The sequence below is a fragment of the Corapipo altera genome, unplaced genomic scaffold (genome assembly GCF_003945725.1).
Source record: "Corapipo altera isolate COAL_440 unplaced genomic scaffold, ASM394572v1 91, whole genome shotgun sequence".
Taxonomy (NCBI): domain Eukaryota; kingdom Metazoa; phylum Chordata; class Aves; order Passeriformes; family Pipridae; genus Corapipo; species Corapipo altera.
In genome coordinates, this window is record NW_020885086.1 from 1 (window position 1) to 16,001 (window position 16,001).

Sequence of the window (16,001 nt, forward strand, 5' to 3'; positions counted from 1 at the left end):
CACTCTCTCCTGACCCTCCCTGCTCAATAAACTTTTCCTGCAGCCAAATCGTCTCTCTTTCCATGTTTCTCCAAAGCCAAAAAGACCCAGGGGTTGTGGTGTTCTTCAGATGAGGGAGTCCGGGAACTTCTTCCCTGCACATTTTTTGTTAATGGCAAAGTATTCCTCATAACCTAAAAAATGACTATGATAGTAACACCAGGGGTTGCTGGGATTTTCTGAGCTCTGAGGAATTGGAACACCATGTAATGAAATTATATATAAATTATATATGTTATATATATTGTAAGACAGCTGTGGCTTTCCCACCTCTCTCCCCCCACTGCATGTTAGACATGAATGATTATTTCATATTGTACTTCAAGAGATGTGACAAAGGGAAAATATTCCCTATCAAAAAAAGCATATTGCTCATTGCCAATGCTTATGTCTGATTAACTCATCAGTAATTAGCATGGTATGAATGAAATGCAGCTCTGCCTGGTACTGACAATTTATGCACAGGCAAATTTCTGCCAGAGAAGAGGAAGAGAAAGAACATTGCCAAACACAAATTATGATGCACCAAATATTTAATGAGCGAGAAGTGGCATTATAAAAAAATGTACAGCATAAGAAAGCAGTCGGGTTTCTATGGATAAAATTAATTATAAAATTAATTCTCCATTTCCAGGCAGCGCTTTACAGCTGGACACCCAGCTCCTACGTGCAACAACCAAAATTGCATTTTTCGCCTCCCTGACAACACAGAAAGGCCTCAAACCAGCAGTGCCAAGCTCCCGCAGTGCCAGTAGCTCAGGGGGAAGCTGAGGGGGGTCAGCAAGCCGTGGTCACCAACTCAGTCCTGCAGCCGGGTCGTGATTCTCGTCTCCGGGCGGTTCCTCCGGGGCCGCTCCCGAGGCCTCCTCAGGGCCCGCAGCGGTTGGAGCGGCGATAGGACCTCCCGTAGAGACCCCCCAGCCCCGAATAACCGAGGCCTCCCAGCCCCGAGGAGCCCCCGGAGTTGATGGGAACCCCCCCGGCGCTCAGAGCGTCTCCCACGGCGGCCGAGGCCGAGGAGCCCACGGCCGTGTTCTGGGGGAAGGAGCTCAGGATGGGCCCGGGCAGGGTCACCACCACGGGCGAGGGCTGGATGACGTACGTGGAGTCCTGGCACTGCCTCACGCAGGGCTCGTTGCAGCTGTTGGCCAGCGGGGTGGGGCCGCAGGAGCCGGGGGGACACAGGTCATAGCAGGACATGGCTGGGGTGTCACCGGGGCTGCAGCACAGCAAGGGAGAGAACACAAGGAGGAATTTGTGGTTAGAGCCGTGTAGTTAAGCTGCTGACGTGAGGGAGAGTGAAAGAGGACGTGGAGAAGGGAATAATGGGTTAGTCTTGGATTGAAAGGAGGCTTCATTGAAGGTCAGACTCCTGCACATGACACAGAACAGCTCGAGGGGCAGCTCTGCCTCCCCTGAGCAGCCTTTGACAGCTCATTCCCACCATGCTCCTCCAGGATCCTCCAGCCCTGGGTGGGCAAGTGGGGGACAGGGCTTATGATCTGTCAGAAAAGGGAGGGGGAAACTCTGCCCCAAAATAGAGAGAAAAATTGAGATTTCCTCAGCGAGCAAAAGTGAGGAGTACAAACTGCCCTGTGAGGGTGGGGAGGCCCTGGCACTGGGTGCCCAGGAAATATTCCAGACCCACCTGGACACGCTCCTGTGTTACCTGCTCTGGGTGACCCTGCCCTGGACTGGAGGGTCTCCAGAGGTCCCTTCCAACCCCAGCTACTCTGGGGTTCTGTCCTGAGAGCCAAAATCTCTGCACAGATTCACCACATCCACCTCCAATTCCTGAGCAATAACAGGCAGAGATTGGAACGTTTTGGAACTGAATTATTTGGTGACATAAACAAAAAATGAGGCTGAAATCCTGCATCCAACCACCTCCACCTTCACGGAACAACAACCTTCTCCCGGAAAAAAAAGCTGCTTGGTGTTCCCCCCCACACAGAGCTACAAAGAGGGTGTAAAAATAAAATACAATGAAGGCAACTTTAAAAAATAGGAAACAAATCAAGACTTACCCTTTCTACCGAGGAGAATAAAGCAGAAGTGGATGAAGCTCCTCTGACTGTGCTGCCTTTTATACTCCGGCCCAGAGAGCCTGAGGATCTAAGGCATAATTTGTGCCATTTACCAGCCAATTACCAAAGACTTCTCAGATGCAAAATCCTCCTGGCTGGTGATTTACTTTTTCCTCACTGTTTGGATTTCCTGCCTTGGTTTAATTTCCTCCCTGTAATGTTTGCATTCCACTCGAGAGGTTTCTTTTATCTTCAGATCTTGGGAGCTCAGTTCATTCCTGCTCAGATGAACTGATTCATCTGAGCTACTGAAGAAATTATTTTGCATCCCAAGGACCGATGGCACAGATGAATAAATCTGCTAGGAAAGATGGATGGGAACTTCCCTGTGAAATCCCCCTTCCCCCTTCATGGGGAGCAGAAGTTTTTGACACATTTCACTCTGAGAAGGCCAGAAATTCCTATTTCTGCCTCAGAATTGGACTGTGGGTTTGCCAAATTCCCCTCAAACAGCCAGAGAGCCACACAGATATAGGAAATAAAATTGTTACACAAAGCACTTAGAGCTGATTAGACTTCACCAGTCTCAAAGGTACTGGGAAATAGACTATTTAAAGGGAACATATTTTATTTTCTTAACTCAGGAGACAGGATGAAAGAGTATCAGCAGCATGTGATCTACTCATTTAATATTTAACCACTTCCATGAAGGAATTTGAGACACAGCTCTTCAATTTGGGAACTGAGTGTCCAAGTCCTTCATCTGACAGTCTGCAGTTTAACTTCCTACATCAAACCCCAGGAAAACAATCCAGGTCAGATGGGGGATGCCTGTGAATTTTAGGCTGGTCAGAGACACTCAAAGTCTTGCACAGGCTCAGCTTTGGGGTCATTAAAGACGCCAAACAGTTTTACATTTGCCATTAAATTATTACTTTCCCCTACTGGGCCTTGCACTATTATGCAAAGTTGTTCCCCCAATCATCAGCAGTCACTCACAGAAGTTTGTAATGTTCTTTTTGTCCCTTTGAAAGCGAATTCTGTCGCTTTCCCTTTGCATGTCTCCCAGAGCATCGCAAGGTGCAACGATCCCATTTCCTTTTCAAAGGCAATTTCGAGATTCAAAAGTAATTGCAGGCAATGCCCAAGCAGACTCGAGGGCAGGGATCAGTATTCCAAGCTCTCCTCATGTTTAAATCACCGAGGCAGAGACATGCAAAGCAACCCCTGAACTGGGAGTATCTCCCTGAACATCTCCTGGGAAATAAGTACTGGTTGTGCACTTTTGAAGAACAAAAGTCTTCCAAGTTCCCAAACCCTCAGACATGCAGATGGGGAGTTATCAGCCAGTGGGCAGGATGGGACACCCTTTGAACATGACCAGCTTTGAAATGGGTGACCAAGATCACTCAGGAATGTCACAGACTTCCCCAGAAACTCGAGTCCCTCCATTTTATACCCGAGATGCAAAGCAGTGTTTGCACAAAGTCACCTGTCAAAAAACCCAGTTCCACTCCTGAGTCACTGGGTATCCCCAAAAGTGATGATCCCCATCTCTGACATGGACTGAAGTTCTCCTGTCCTGGGGATCTCCCAGAGTTGTCCCAGTGCTCTTACACACAGACAGCCACTGTGGCACCCAAATGGGGAAAAAAACATCCTGGGCTGATCCCCCAGTGTGGGCAGGGGGGGACTGTGCCCAGCTGAGACCCCCCAGCAGAGCTGGGGAACAGCCCAGGGAGCACCTGGAGCTGCTGGAGCCACTCCAGAGGAGCTGAGCAGAGGGATGGAGCAGCTCTGCTGGGAGGAAAGGCTGGGAAAATTGGGATTGTTCAGCCTGGAGAAGAGAAGCTTTGGGTTGACCTGACTGTGGCCTTCCAGGACCTGAAGGGGCTCCAAGGAATGTGGGGAGAGACTTTGGACAAGGGCCTGGAGTGGCAGGACAAGGGGGATGGTTCAGAGTGACAGAGGGAAGGGTTAGATGGATATTGGGAAGAAATCCTTCCCTGTGAGGGTGGGGAGGCCCTGGCACAGGTTGCCCAGAGAAACTGTGGCTGCCCCTGGATCCCTGGAAGTGTCCAAGGCCAGGCTGGAGAAAACTGGGAGAGTAGAAGGTGTCCCTGCCCATGGCAGGGGGTGAAATGAGATGATTTTTAAGGTCCCTTCCACTCAAACCATTCTCTGACATTCCTTAATAACAATCTCTTGATATGATGAAGTTGTGGCTTTGAAAACCAACTCATCAAAAGGGACAAAGATGATAAAAGGAGTCATAAGTCCATTTCTGAAGGTAGTTGTGTGTCCAGCTAGTCTGGCTGGCTCAGTCCTCTCATCCCAGGAGCTGAAAGCTTTGGGATATTGCTCACTGGAATATTAGACAGGTCAGTGATCCCAAATCTCACGGTCACTTATCAGGGATGGAACTGCACACTCAGGACTCCAATTGAAGCTCCTGCTGTGACAGCAGGTGGTGCTCCCAAGTTGTGACCAAAGTGCCAAAGAGCAGACAAAATTCCTAAGCAAATTGGATTTTGACTCCTGGCCATTTTGGAAGGTGGAGTCAGCAGAATGGAGTCAGGAATATTCAGGAGATGCAAAGCAGAGAGATGAAAGGGGCCCCGTGGATGGTGGTTTCCCTCCATGGCCAGGAGAAGTCCAGGCAATCAACACAAACAGCAAACAACCCAATTTCACTCCTGGGAGCCCAAATGCAAATCAGAGCCACAATTCAGGCAGGGGCTGGTTGGTGAATGTGCAGGGATGGCTCAGATCCCCCAGGCAGCCTGAGGGAGCTGTAAAAGCCTCTTCCCTCCTCCCTGTGCACGCAGCAGACACTGCACTTCTGCCTCCAGAGTCTGGTGGGTTGTAATTAGATTGCATTTTTTATGTGATTATATTTTGCAGTTCTATCCCCCTGCAGAATTTGGAATGGAAATACCTTTACACTGACAGGAGTAGAAAATACTTCAGGGTCCTGCAAAAACAGCTCCTGTCACTTCTTTTCCATGGGACCAACTTTTTTCAGCTCTTTGAGAGAAACTCTCCCCTGGGAGGGTGGGGAGGTCCCAGCACAGGCTGCCCAGAGGAGCTGTGGCTGCCCCAGCCCTGGGAGTGTCCAAGGCCAGGTTGGAATAACCTGGGATAGTGGAAGGTGTCCCTGCCATGGACTTTACGTGGCCTTTCCAATCCTTTCCAGCCCAAACCATCCCATGATTCAGGGATGGATATTGGCAGATGCAAGTTGATAAAACAAGAGAAAGAAGACAGTGACAGACCTTTGTTCAGAGCACGTGGATCAAACCAGGCCCTGTTTTATGCTGCTTTGGGACTGTGCTCTTTACGGGTTGCTACACCAAATTTTAACCTAAAAAGGCAGTCTGGGACAGCACTGAAGGGGGGAAATGGTGCTTGAGGATTGTCTTTGCTTTTCATTTTGAGGTGAGCTGCAAATCAGACCCTTCTGACACAATATCTGAATGAAACATCCCAGCTTTGGGTGGGACCTGCATTCACAGGGGTTACCTCTGGGAAGAGGTTTGGTTCCACTGATGAGAAGAGAATTGCAAGAGCAGAAAAATGCACTTGGTCATGAGAAATATCCACCTGAATGCATTAAAGACACTTTCACTGCAGTGCCTTACTCAGAACTCTTTGCAGCCATTGACGTCCTTGGAATTCATCACCTTTGATCAAGCAATAACTTCAGTTGAGATGGCAAAAAATATATTACACATTTAATTCAGACCAACCTTGTCCTGTATTAGAACATCAAACTTTCCATTTGCTTCTGTTGTTTATTAAGAAAACCTGCTCCTTAAAATTATTAATTCTTTCATGGTCTTCCTTCACCTCCTTTAATTTAGTTCCACTAATAAGTGCAGTCAATGCAACTTCATCAACAGCTTTCCCTGGCTTTAATTACAGCTCAGCATCAGTCTGGACAGACACAGACAAAGACTCCAAGCAAGACATTTTATAGAGCTCAGGCTGGAGTTGTTTGGGCTGACAGGACAGTGAGTCACCCAGAGCCTTCAGGTGAAGCTTTTCCAAACCTTCTTCCTTCAGGGACCAAAGCTCCCAGTCTCCAAACCTTTATTCCAGCACAGTCAGGCTGGAACAAAGCAATGCCTGATAAAGCTCAGCTTTGCCAGGCACAGCAAATAGGAGACAGGTTATAAAGACACACTGAAAAAGGGTTAGAACTTAAAAATCTTCCAGATTTAGTCCTTTAATCTCTTTCTCCCAGACGTGCTTCCCAGGCCAGCAAATTCCCAAGGCCAATTCCCTTGTGAGAACACTGCACATCCCTCTCCTCTTCCCCTCCCAGACTTACCAGGGTCTGAGCTCAGCTGCCAAAAGGTGCTGCACCCACCAAAAAGCTCAGGCTGAACTCAGAAGGATCCCCAGCCCTCCCACCACCCTTTCCCTGACCAACTTCTCTTCCTGCTTTTAAAGGGATCTTCCCAAGCATCTCATCTTTAGAAATCACCTGTTTCTGTCTCAACCCATTGCAGGTGAAGGCCAACTCTTTGATAAGGAGTCTCAGACTTGAATTAAAATGTACAGACAAAAGAAAAATCTTCTTCCACGACTGAAATCTGACTCTTTGTGTTTTGGCAATGGGCATGAGGGGCTGGGGAAGAAGGAAGGACAGACAGACTCAGAGTAGGATGCAGCACAAATTTAATGAGGCTGGGGAATGGAATATAAAGGTAAGGAACACTTTTCTATGGTCCAGTGAGGACAGAACCCACTCATTCATCCCTCTCACAGTGACACACTCAGCAACCTGAAATCTTCCTTCTTCATTGGTGAACTGCACTAAATCAGCCATGCAGGACAATTCCTAACAATTCCGTGTTTTCCCTGTTATCAAACACAGACACAAAAGCAGGACAAGACATTTGATCAGAAATACCAAGTAAAGCACAACAAAAGACAAGCGAAGGCCTGGTTGGAGGAGGTGCAAAGCTCCCACAGCTCCAGCGGCTCCGGGGGAAGTCGTGGGTGTCCAACATCACGTCTGCAAACCGTGGCCGTGAGCTCAGGCCGGGGTCAGGTCGTGCTTTAGAATTCCTGGTGATTCCTTCCCGCCTTTTCCCTCCTGGAGAGCGTTACCAGGGCCCGTAGAAGCCCCCGCGGAAGGTGCTGGAGCGCCGGGAGGGCCGGTTGTAGCCACCGCCCAGCCCGGGGTAGCCAAAGGCCCCCAGTCCCAGGGAGCCCCCGGAGTTGATGGGAACCCCCCCGGCGCTCAGGGCGCTGCCCACGGCGGCCGAGGCCGAGGAGCCCACGGTGGTGTTCTGGGGGAAGGAGCTCAGGATGGGCCCGGGCAGGGTCACCACCACGGGCGAGGGCTGGATGAGCACGGTGGAGTCCTGGCACTGCCTCACGCAGGGCTCGCTGCAGCTGTTGGCCAGCGGGGTGGGGCCGCAGGAGCCGGGGGGACACAGGTCATAGCAGGACATGGCTGAGGGTGCAGGACCTGAAACACAGGGCAGAGGTGAGCTGTGCTGCTGAAACACAGGGCAGAGCTGAGTTGTGCTGCTGAAACACAGGGCAGAGCTGAGTTGTGCTGCTCCTGCACTGTGACCAGAACAGGGATCCCTCCAGGAGCTGAGTGAGGAGCAGTTTGAGGAGGAACCCAAGTTCTTAATGGGCACCATAACATAGGAAAGAGATGGAGCCCTTACAGATCATCCAAACAGAGGGAAAAGAGATGGGGAAGGCTTTGATTTGAAGCTGTGTGAGGGCACTGAGGGCACTGGGTGTGTTCAGCTGGAGCAGAGGAGACTGAGGGGAGACCTCACTGCAGTTCCAAGTGCCTGGGCAGGGGCAGAGGAGGGGCAGGGACTGAGCTCTGCTCTGTGTGAGCAGGGACAGGACCCAGGGAAGGGCTGGAGCTGTGTCAGGGCAGGGTCAGGTTGGATCTCAGAAAAAGGTTCTTCCCCCAGAGGGTGGTTGGGCACTGCCCAGGCTCCCCAGGGCAGTGGGCACAGCCCCAAGGCTGCCAGAGCTCCAGGAGGGTTTGGATGATCCTCTGGGGCACAGGGTGTGACTCCTGGGGATGGTCCTGTGCAGGACCAGGAGCTGGACTCGATGGTCTTTGTGGGTCCCTTCCAGCTCAGCACATTCTGGGATTCTGTTCTGCTGATCTGCTGAACCCTCCACACTTGGTCTGTGTGGAACTTGGTCACACCACCCTGAACACACCCAAGAACTCATGAGAGATATTTCATGTGAACCTGCAGGACCTGAAAACTTGTTTGGGTCCCAAATTTGATAAACAGCCCTAAATGGTGAATGTGGCTCATTGGCATATTAATGATTATTATGACTCACCACCAACATATGAAATAGAAAAATGTACTTTTTTAATATCAAAACCCCTTCCTCCCTCAGAGAAAAAAAAAGCTGAATTTGCCACAAAATGAGTGAGGAAAAGCTACAAAACCATCAAGGCAATAGTTTGCTGTATAAAGAGAGAAAAAATGGCTTCAGACTTACCTTGTTCACAGCAAAGAAGGCAAGAGAAATGTCTGGTAGAGCCTGGAGTTGCTCAGGTTTTTATACTGAGCCTTAAGTTGCCCAACAACTTGGGCCACTCTTTGTGCATGAAGTGATTTATGAGCCACTACTGATTACATGTTTTTTTGCCTCAGTATTTGTGTTTATTACTCCTTCACTTCCTTATCTTGTGGCATGTATATCTGACCACAAGATTGTTTCATCTTGAAATATTCTGGGCCAGCCTAATTCCTGGGAACAGTGGAATGATTAATTCAGAAGGATTTGTTCTGCCTTCAAAACCCTCTTGGGTCTGCTTGGGGTCATTAGAGGAGATTAAGCATCATTTGCATAATGCAGTCCCTGGTCCCCTCCTCTGCCAGGTAAATCCCGGGGGAAAACATCAATTGCTGCTTTTGGAAGCGAATCCATGGGTTTTGGGCCAGTCCTTCCTTGGACACCTCCAGGGCTGGGCACTCCCCACCTCCCTGGGCAGCCCCTGCCAAGGCCTCACCAGCAAGAAATTCCTCCTTTGAAGGAAAGGAAAAGAGAGCCAGAATTTTACAGGCAGATTGCCAAGAACACACACAGTTTTCACCCAGATACAGCCCCCAAAACCTTTCCTGGGTCTCTAATCCTGGGCCTGATCTCTTTGGAGTTCTTCAGGGGAAAAAAATCCACTTTTATTCTCATCTCAGAGCTCAAATATCAGCAGCTGTAGAAGGGTTGCTTTGCTTGGTGAGATTTGTTCCCAAGGAGGAGTTTTGCAGCAGGTAAAGCTTTGCCAAACCCAGCTGTGGAGGCAGAAGTTCCAGCCAAGAATCCTTCCCTTCCTAGAGAGTTTTTCCACCCCTGGAGGTGTCCAAGGAAGGACTGGACATGGCACTCAGTGCTCTGGGCTGGGGGACAAGGTGGGGATGGAGCAGAGGGTGGATTTGAAGATCTTAGAGGTCTTTTCCAAATAATCCTTTTCTAAATAATCCTTATTTTATTGCAACACCCATTTCCCCAGCAGTGTCTGGCTCTGATGTGTCAAAGACCAGTGGACCCAGTTGGAGAATTGCCAAAAGTCTATAAAGTGTCCCTTGGAGCTGATTTTTCTGTGACTTTCCAGCAGCACAAAGAACTGGAGTCTCTTCTCCAAGAGGGACTTGCAGGATAAATGGTGAAGGGGAAAAATCCCCGAGCAGTTCCAGACACAGGGATCAGTCCTGGGGATTTGCTCTCCGAGACATGCAAATGAGCCCCAAATTAGGGCTGTCTTTGGGAAGGTCCCCTGGGAACAGAAACTCGTTTGGCTTGGTCAGAGCTTCCTGAGAACTTCAAAGTTTATCAGAAGCTTTATTAAAGAGCCAGAATGCAAAGTGTGACATTAAGTGCAAATTTAAGATACGTGACCCACATTTGAATTCCCATATCACTTGTTTAATGACATGTCATTAGGATTTGGGAGAGCAGGGCAGTAATTGGGCTGTAAAATTTATGTTATTGTTTCTGGCTGCAGGAATTACAGCTGGCTTATTTTATTTTAAATTCAGTGTAAAAAGCTCAAGGTTTGGTTTAAACCATCTCATCATTCAAGGGGATTCACAAAGAAACTTCCCTGGCTGTTGTTAGCTTCCCCAGCCCTGTCCATTCCTCAGCACTTCTCCATATTCTGAGGGATTAGCAGCCTGTCTCAAAAATAATTTCCTCCCTAGCAGCTATTTGAGGAATTAATTTGCATAACAGCATCCACAGTTTATTGTCATCAATTTTTTTTTATTCTTCCTTCATCCAGGGTTTGCTTGGGAAACACAAAACACCTTTAAAATCTGACTGTGAGTTTAAAAAAAAAAATAAAAAAATCCAGCAACAACATTTTCAGAGATTTCCTCAACCTTCCTTGAGAATGATTACAATAAACATTGTCCCAACTCCAGCCACTGCATTGTACAGTCAGAATGGCTTTAATGGCCTCAGCTTTGAGAGGAATTAAAGTGAGTGAATTAGAAGTTCACAGACTTTTATAATCAAGGACAGACCTGTGTATTCAGATTATAATTGAACCTTCTTGCATAATGTGAGAACATCCTCCTGAGACACCTGAGAGTGACTAAACTTCTGAAAAAGAAGAAGATTCTTCATCAAAATTGCAGTGGGGTTTTACTCACAGTGATCCCTGTGGGAAGTCTCCAGGCACAAAAGTGACCCCAAAATCCCCGTGTGGAGGAGCTTCCCTGGCAGGAGTGTCCCCTGCAGTTCGTTCTGAATCGTAATTAATTAGCTCATTACAAAGAATTAGGTGTCCCTGTGATCCCAGAGGGTTCCTGGTGCAGGCAGAGCCTGTGATTTGCTCTTCCCCACTTGTGCTGCTCAAATAACTCCCCCCAGGGCAAAGGTGTTCCAGCGCAGGCATTTGTGTCCTCCCCGAGGTACCTGAAAGGAGCTCGTCTCATTGCTGATGTAATTCAAATGCTGCTGTAAAGAACTGTAAAATCACTCAAGTTTGAGGTTTGGTTTGGCATCTTAGTTTATAATTTCCCTTTTTTGTCAAAAAATAAACGTGGCTCACTCCTGGATGAACACCTGGAGTGTTCCTGTGAAGAACCAGGAGTGGTGTGGTCATTGTGCTGGAATTCTGCTGGGAACAGAGCTGGAAAACAACACCAAAAATTCATTTCTGCTCGAGGGAAGAAGTTATTTAGTCACCAGAACCTCTGCAAAACAACACACCCAAAACGGGCAGGTTTTCTTTATTTCTCAAACCCGTTTGAGGGATTTTTTTTTTTTGAAATGCAGATTTTTAATTATGTTTCAAATTGGGAGAGTGCAATTAGTGCTGGGTGTGAGATCCACCTCACTGGGAGAGCAATGTCTTGGTGCCACGGAGGCTGAGGAATGTGGGATTTATTCCATCCCCTCGGAGCAGGGCTGTGCCTGCAACAACTGGGAGAAACCCTCTGCACAGGTCATTTCTTCCTGCCAGGTGCTCCAGGAGATATCAACTCACCTGCATTCGGCTACAGTTGTGTCCCAGGTTCCTGATTTAAATTTACTCCCATTGGTCATTTAGGAAGGGCCAGATCAGCTCCTTGTTTGGAGCTCCAGACCCAGGACTGACACACGTCCCTCCCTCACTTTTCCAGCCCAGGAGGAAGAGAAAGGATTTCATGCTCAGAATAAACTTCAGTGAAAATTCTGCAAAAAGCGAGATTTTTGCTAAAAGATTGCAAAGTTTTTCAAATAAACAGCAAGAGACTTGGGTTGTGATGCAACATAACTTTAATGAGAGCAAAAAAAAGCAGAATAAAAAAGCACAAAGTGTAAGTTGACATTTCTAGGATTCAAGACAAGAGCTAATATGGCTTTTCATCCTGGGTTTGTTTTCTCGGTGCTGCCCTGAACTGGGACAAAAAAAAGCCCCATTTTTACAGCAGCAGAAACAACCAAAATATTTCATCAGAAACACGAAGGATCAGAGAATAAGACAAGCAAAGGCCTGACGTGAGGAGATGCAAAGCTCCCACCACCCCTAAATTCAGCTGGGGCCGGGGGTGTTCAGCATCACGTCCGGGCACCGTGGCCGGGTCGTGCTCCAGAATTCCTGGGGGTCGTTCCTGCTTCTCCCCCTGCCTTAGCAGGGCTCCCCAAAGCCACTCCTGGAGGTGTTGGGGCGCCGGGAGGGCCGGGTGGACCCCCAGGGCCCCCATCCCGAGGAGCCCCCCGAGGAGACGGGAACCCCCTCGGAGCTGAGGGAGCTGCCCAGGGCGGCCGAGGCCGAGGAGCCCACGGCCGTGTTCTGGGGGAAGGAGCTCAGGATGGGCCCGGGCAGGGTCACCACCACGGCCGGGGGCTGGATGAGGTACGTGGAGTCCTGGCACTGCCTCACGCAGGGCTCATTGCAGCTGTTGGCCAGCGGGGTGGGGCCGCAGGGGCTGGGGCAGCACAGCTCGTAGGAGGACATATTCCTGGGGCAGAGACAGGGCTGGAATACAGGCAAGAAAGTTAAACCCTTTAAAACCTGCAGTGAGTCCATAGAAGTCACCTAAGAGGGTAAGAGATGTCCAGGCACCTACAGGAGGTGGCTGGGGAGGTCACACCTCTGTCACACCACCTGTCACAGTAAAAATCACGGGTGGAACTGGTGTTTTACACTAAATTTTTTACATTTGAGAGGTTTCTCTTATTTTCTGTGAGGCCTCTGAACTGTGGTGCCAGCCACGGAAAGTTTGTCCAAGCCCAACCAGCAAAGGGGTTTCCCAGCCTTTGGCCGGGTCCCTCTGCAGAAGCCAACCAGGTTCGTGGCCATCAGCTCCCCCAGTGGTCCTAAAAATCCTCTAAAATGGAGCATAAATCTGCTTGTTTTGAGAGATAACACTGCCAGAATCCTCCAAGTCCTGTCTCCTCATGCTCTGCTCCACAAGTAAATAAACCCTTTCTTTTCGGTACAAAGTTTCCAATTTCCCCTGGAGGCAAAACAACGAAACCAGCAATATTTACGAAGAACCGAGAACAACCAACAACAAAAAAAATAAAATAAAACAAAAGCAGCCATCAAAGTGGCAGTTTAGCATTTAAAAGGGGCTCTGGGAAGGTTCAGACTTACCTGTTCACCCGGGAGAATAAGGCAAGAGAAGAGGATGGAAGGGGCTTGTGTTCTATAGGCTTTTATAGCACGGTCCTGCTGCCTGCAGACCAGAGATGTTTATTATGCATGAGATCCCTTAATGGACCATGATTTGCATGCAAACCCCCCCAAACCCATCGACTCTTGTTGTTGTTTGTTCCCAAATCTCTCTTGGTGTTGTTCTGCTTTCCCCCTCCCCCTGTGACATCCCCACCCCTTTCATCTTCATCCCTGGGCACCCACTAAATTGTTTGGGAAGCCTGTGGTGACTCCTGTGAATTAGGGCGGTAATTATGGTGCCTCCTGAGGCCAGTGGACATTTTAGGCTCCATTTCAGTCATTAAGACACTGCTTGAGGGCAGTGTGGGTGATGTTTAGTCCTTGTTCAAGACTTCGCTGCTGGAGGTGAACAATCAGCTCGGAGGTGACTGGGCTCAGCCCACAAACCAGGGCTCAGCTTTGCCACAGGACAAGATGCAGAGCAGATATTCCCCAATTTTGCCCTTCCCACACAAACAGGCAGCTGAGAAGAGCAGCACATTTCCATGAGTATTGCAAAGCCTGAAGAAAATTAAAACCAGTGAGAATTGCTGAGCAAGGACAGTAAAACACCTTCCTGCTTGGGCTGAGCCCGGTTTTATGAACCCAGCCCATCCAAACACTCATAAACCTGCAATTCTTTACCCAAACACACATTTTAATATCATTTCCATGCCAAAGTCACCATGAAATGCCAGGATGTGCAGCAATTATCACGACAAATTAAACATGAATGTGGACACTGAGGATGAACTTCAAATGTTGGGGTTTAGGGGCTCTGTCTGAGCCGAACGACAGCGTCAGGAGAAATTACCCCCAGCACTTCTTCATTCCATTTCTCAGGACAGGGTTTGCTGCCCAGCCAGCAGTGAGCAGCCCTGGCTGGAATCCAACCTGCTGGAATTCCCTACAGAGATGGAAAATATGCAGAGCCCAGGGATCAGGTGTCTCCTCTCAGCCCCTCAGCAGAGATAGGAATTAACTCCAGCTGCACAGAGGCTTTGAACAGAGCCTGGGCCGCAGAAGAACAAAGGACTTCAAAGTTCTCACCACTTTCTAACCACTTCTAACCCAAACATGCAAAGTTTTGGGCTCCCCGATGTTGGAGGGACCTGATGAGACCTCAGTGCTCCCATCACCAGGATAATGACTTAATCTCCAAGTATGTGGGTCAAGATCACTCAAAGGGCTTCACAAACGAATTCAGGTAGGCAACTTAAAAATCTTGAATTATTTTATTAAATGTTTTTATAATTTATCTAGAAAAATTTAAGCCAAATATTGATTTTTTTTTATAAAATCTTAAAATCTTCATCTTTTCTCTGCAAGAAAATTCTTCTCTCCTTTTTTTATAAAAGCTTTTTCTATAGAAGAAAGAGTCTTTTTCATGCTTTTCCTCAAAATCTCTACTATCTACAGCCTGTTTAGATATTTAAAAAAATTAATTCCTTCTAGTAGGTGAAATCATTCACCCAAAGAATTCAACTCCCTTTCATCTGAGATAACCAAGGAATGCTTCCTTTCCCTCACTCTTCCCTCTGGGCACAGAAACAGTTTGTCTCGGAGGGCAGATAATATTTAAAAAAAAAAAAAAGAAAGGCTCATTACCAGTCTGGAAATGTTTGCATTGATATTCTGCCAGTTTGGTAATTGGCACCCGGGGTTCACCCAAAAGCTTGGGAGCCTTTGGGTGCTCAGAGGGAGACACCAACCCCAGCTCATGGACCAGGGATGGAGCTTCACACTCAATTAAAGCCCTTTGTGTAAGGAGCTGGTGCTGCCACGCCAGGCTGGGGAGGCACCAAATTGCTCCAAGAGCTGACAAATTACTCCATGAATTGAAATTCGTGTCGTTGTGTTGACTTGGGAGTCGGGCTTGTGAGGGAACAAGGCATTCAAATGATCCTCAGGTCTTGGGGATGAAAGAAGCTTTGAGGAAGGGTTTTCATCTGGTGCCAGGGTGAGACTGGTACATAAACCAGGAGCAATTTCACTGCTGGCAACAGTTTAACTACTAGGGACAACTGAAGCTGCTGCAACGTAATTTATAGAACTTACAATAATTTATATTTTCAATAATTATTTAATAATTTATGTAAGTTATTAGAACGCCCCAAATCTTCACAACGTGAGAACCTCTTCAATTTTTTCCTCAAACTGACTCTTTGAGCAACTGCTGCAAATCTCATTTAAATCTCAGGTCCTTAATTTTAGCAGAACCAATTTACTTGCAGAGATTTACTGTTTGCAAAGAGCTTGTAGTGACAGGACAACAGGGAATGGCTTCAAAATGGCAGAGAGGAGGCTTTAGAAAAGAATCTTTACTGTGAGGGGAACCACAGCTTCCCTGGGCAACCTGTGCCAGGGCCTCCCCACCCTCCCAGGGAGGAATTCCTTCCCTATATCCAACCTAAATCTCTCCCCTTTCTGTGTGACCCCATCCCCTCTATCCTGTCACCCCAATTCCTGATGAACTTCCCTCTCCAGCTTCCCTGCAGCCTCTTCAGGTCCTGGAAGGGGCTCTGAGGTCTCTTCACCACCTTCTCTTCTCCAGCCCCAAATTTCTCAGCTCAGTGAGGGTCCACTCAGGGATAAATTTCACCCAGGAAAAGTTTCAGAAGAAAATAGGAGGGGAAGGGAAAAAAACACCAGAAGACTGGAGATGCCACAACAGCAACACTTTATTAAGACCAAGGAGTGGATTAAAATCCTGCAAAGCATCAGGGGTCAGTGTGGGAAGATCAGGGGTCAGTGTGGGAAGATCAGGGGTCAGTGTGGGAAGA

General features: G+C 48.1%; 3 protein-coding genes across 3 annotated transcripts; all 3 read right to left on the minus strand.

The window, feature by feature from the left end:
- Positions 1-594: 594 nt before the first annotated feature.
- Positions 595-2,297, minus strand: LOC113960149 (feather keratin B-4-like). The gene is made up of 2 exons (XM_027669544.1): positions 2,067-2,297; positions 595-1,258 (listed from the first exon to the last, which is right to left on the minus strand). Exon 2 carries the CDS (start codon positions 1,237-1,239, stop codon positions 907-909), a length of 333 nt encoding a protein of 110 aa, XP_027525345.1. The 5' UTR covers positions 1,240-1,258; positions 2,067-2,297; the 3' UTR covers positions 595-906.
- Positions 2,298-6,813: 4,516 nt separating this feature from the next.
- On the minus strand, positions 6,814-8,588 carry LOC113960151 (feather beta keratin-like). The gene is made up of 2 exons (XM_027669546.1): positions 8,571-8,588; positions 6,814-7,548 (listed from the first exon to the last, which is right to left on the minus strand). The coding sequence occupies exon 2, from the start codon at positions 7,529-7,531 to the stop codon at positions 7,181-7,183; it is 351 nt and encodes a 116-aa protein (XP_027525347.1). The 5' UTR covers positions 7,532-7,548; positions 8,571-8,588; the 3' UTR covers positions 6,814-7,180.
- Positions 8,589-12,186: 3,598 nt separating this feature from the next.
- On the minus strand, positions 12,187-12,519 carry LOC113960128 (feather keratin 4-like). The gene has a single exon (XM_027669509.1). It carries the CDS (start codon positions 12,514-12,516, stop codon positions 12,187-12,189), a length of 330 nt encoding a protein of 109 aa, XP_027525310.1. The 5' UTR covers positions 12,517-12,519.
- Between the last annotated feature and the right edge of the window lie 3,482 nt (positions 12,520-16,001).

Coding starts and splice junctions, on each gene's coding strand:
- LOC113960151 (XM_027669546.1), bottom strand. CDS start 7,531: ATGTCCTGCTATGACCTGTGTCCCCCCGGCTCCTGCGGCCCCACCCCG.
- LOC113960149 (XM_027669544.1), bottom strand. CDS start 1,239: ATGTCCTGCTATGACCTGTGTCCCCCCGGCTCCTGCGGCCCCACCCCG.
- LOC113960128 (XM_027669509.1), bottom strand. CDS start 12,516: ATGTCCTCCTACGAGCTGTGCTGCCCCAGCCCCTGCGGCCCCACCCCG.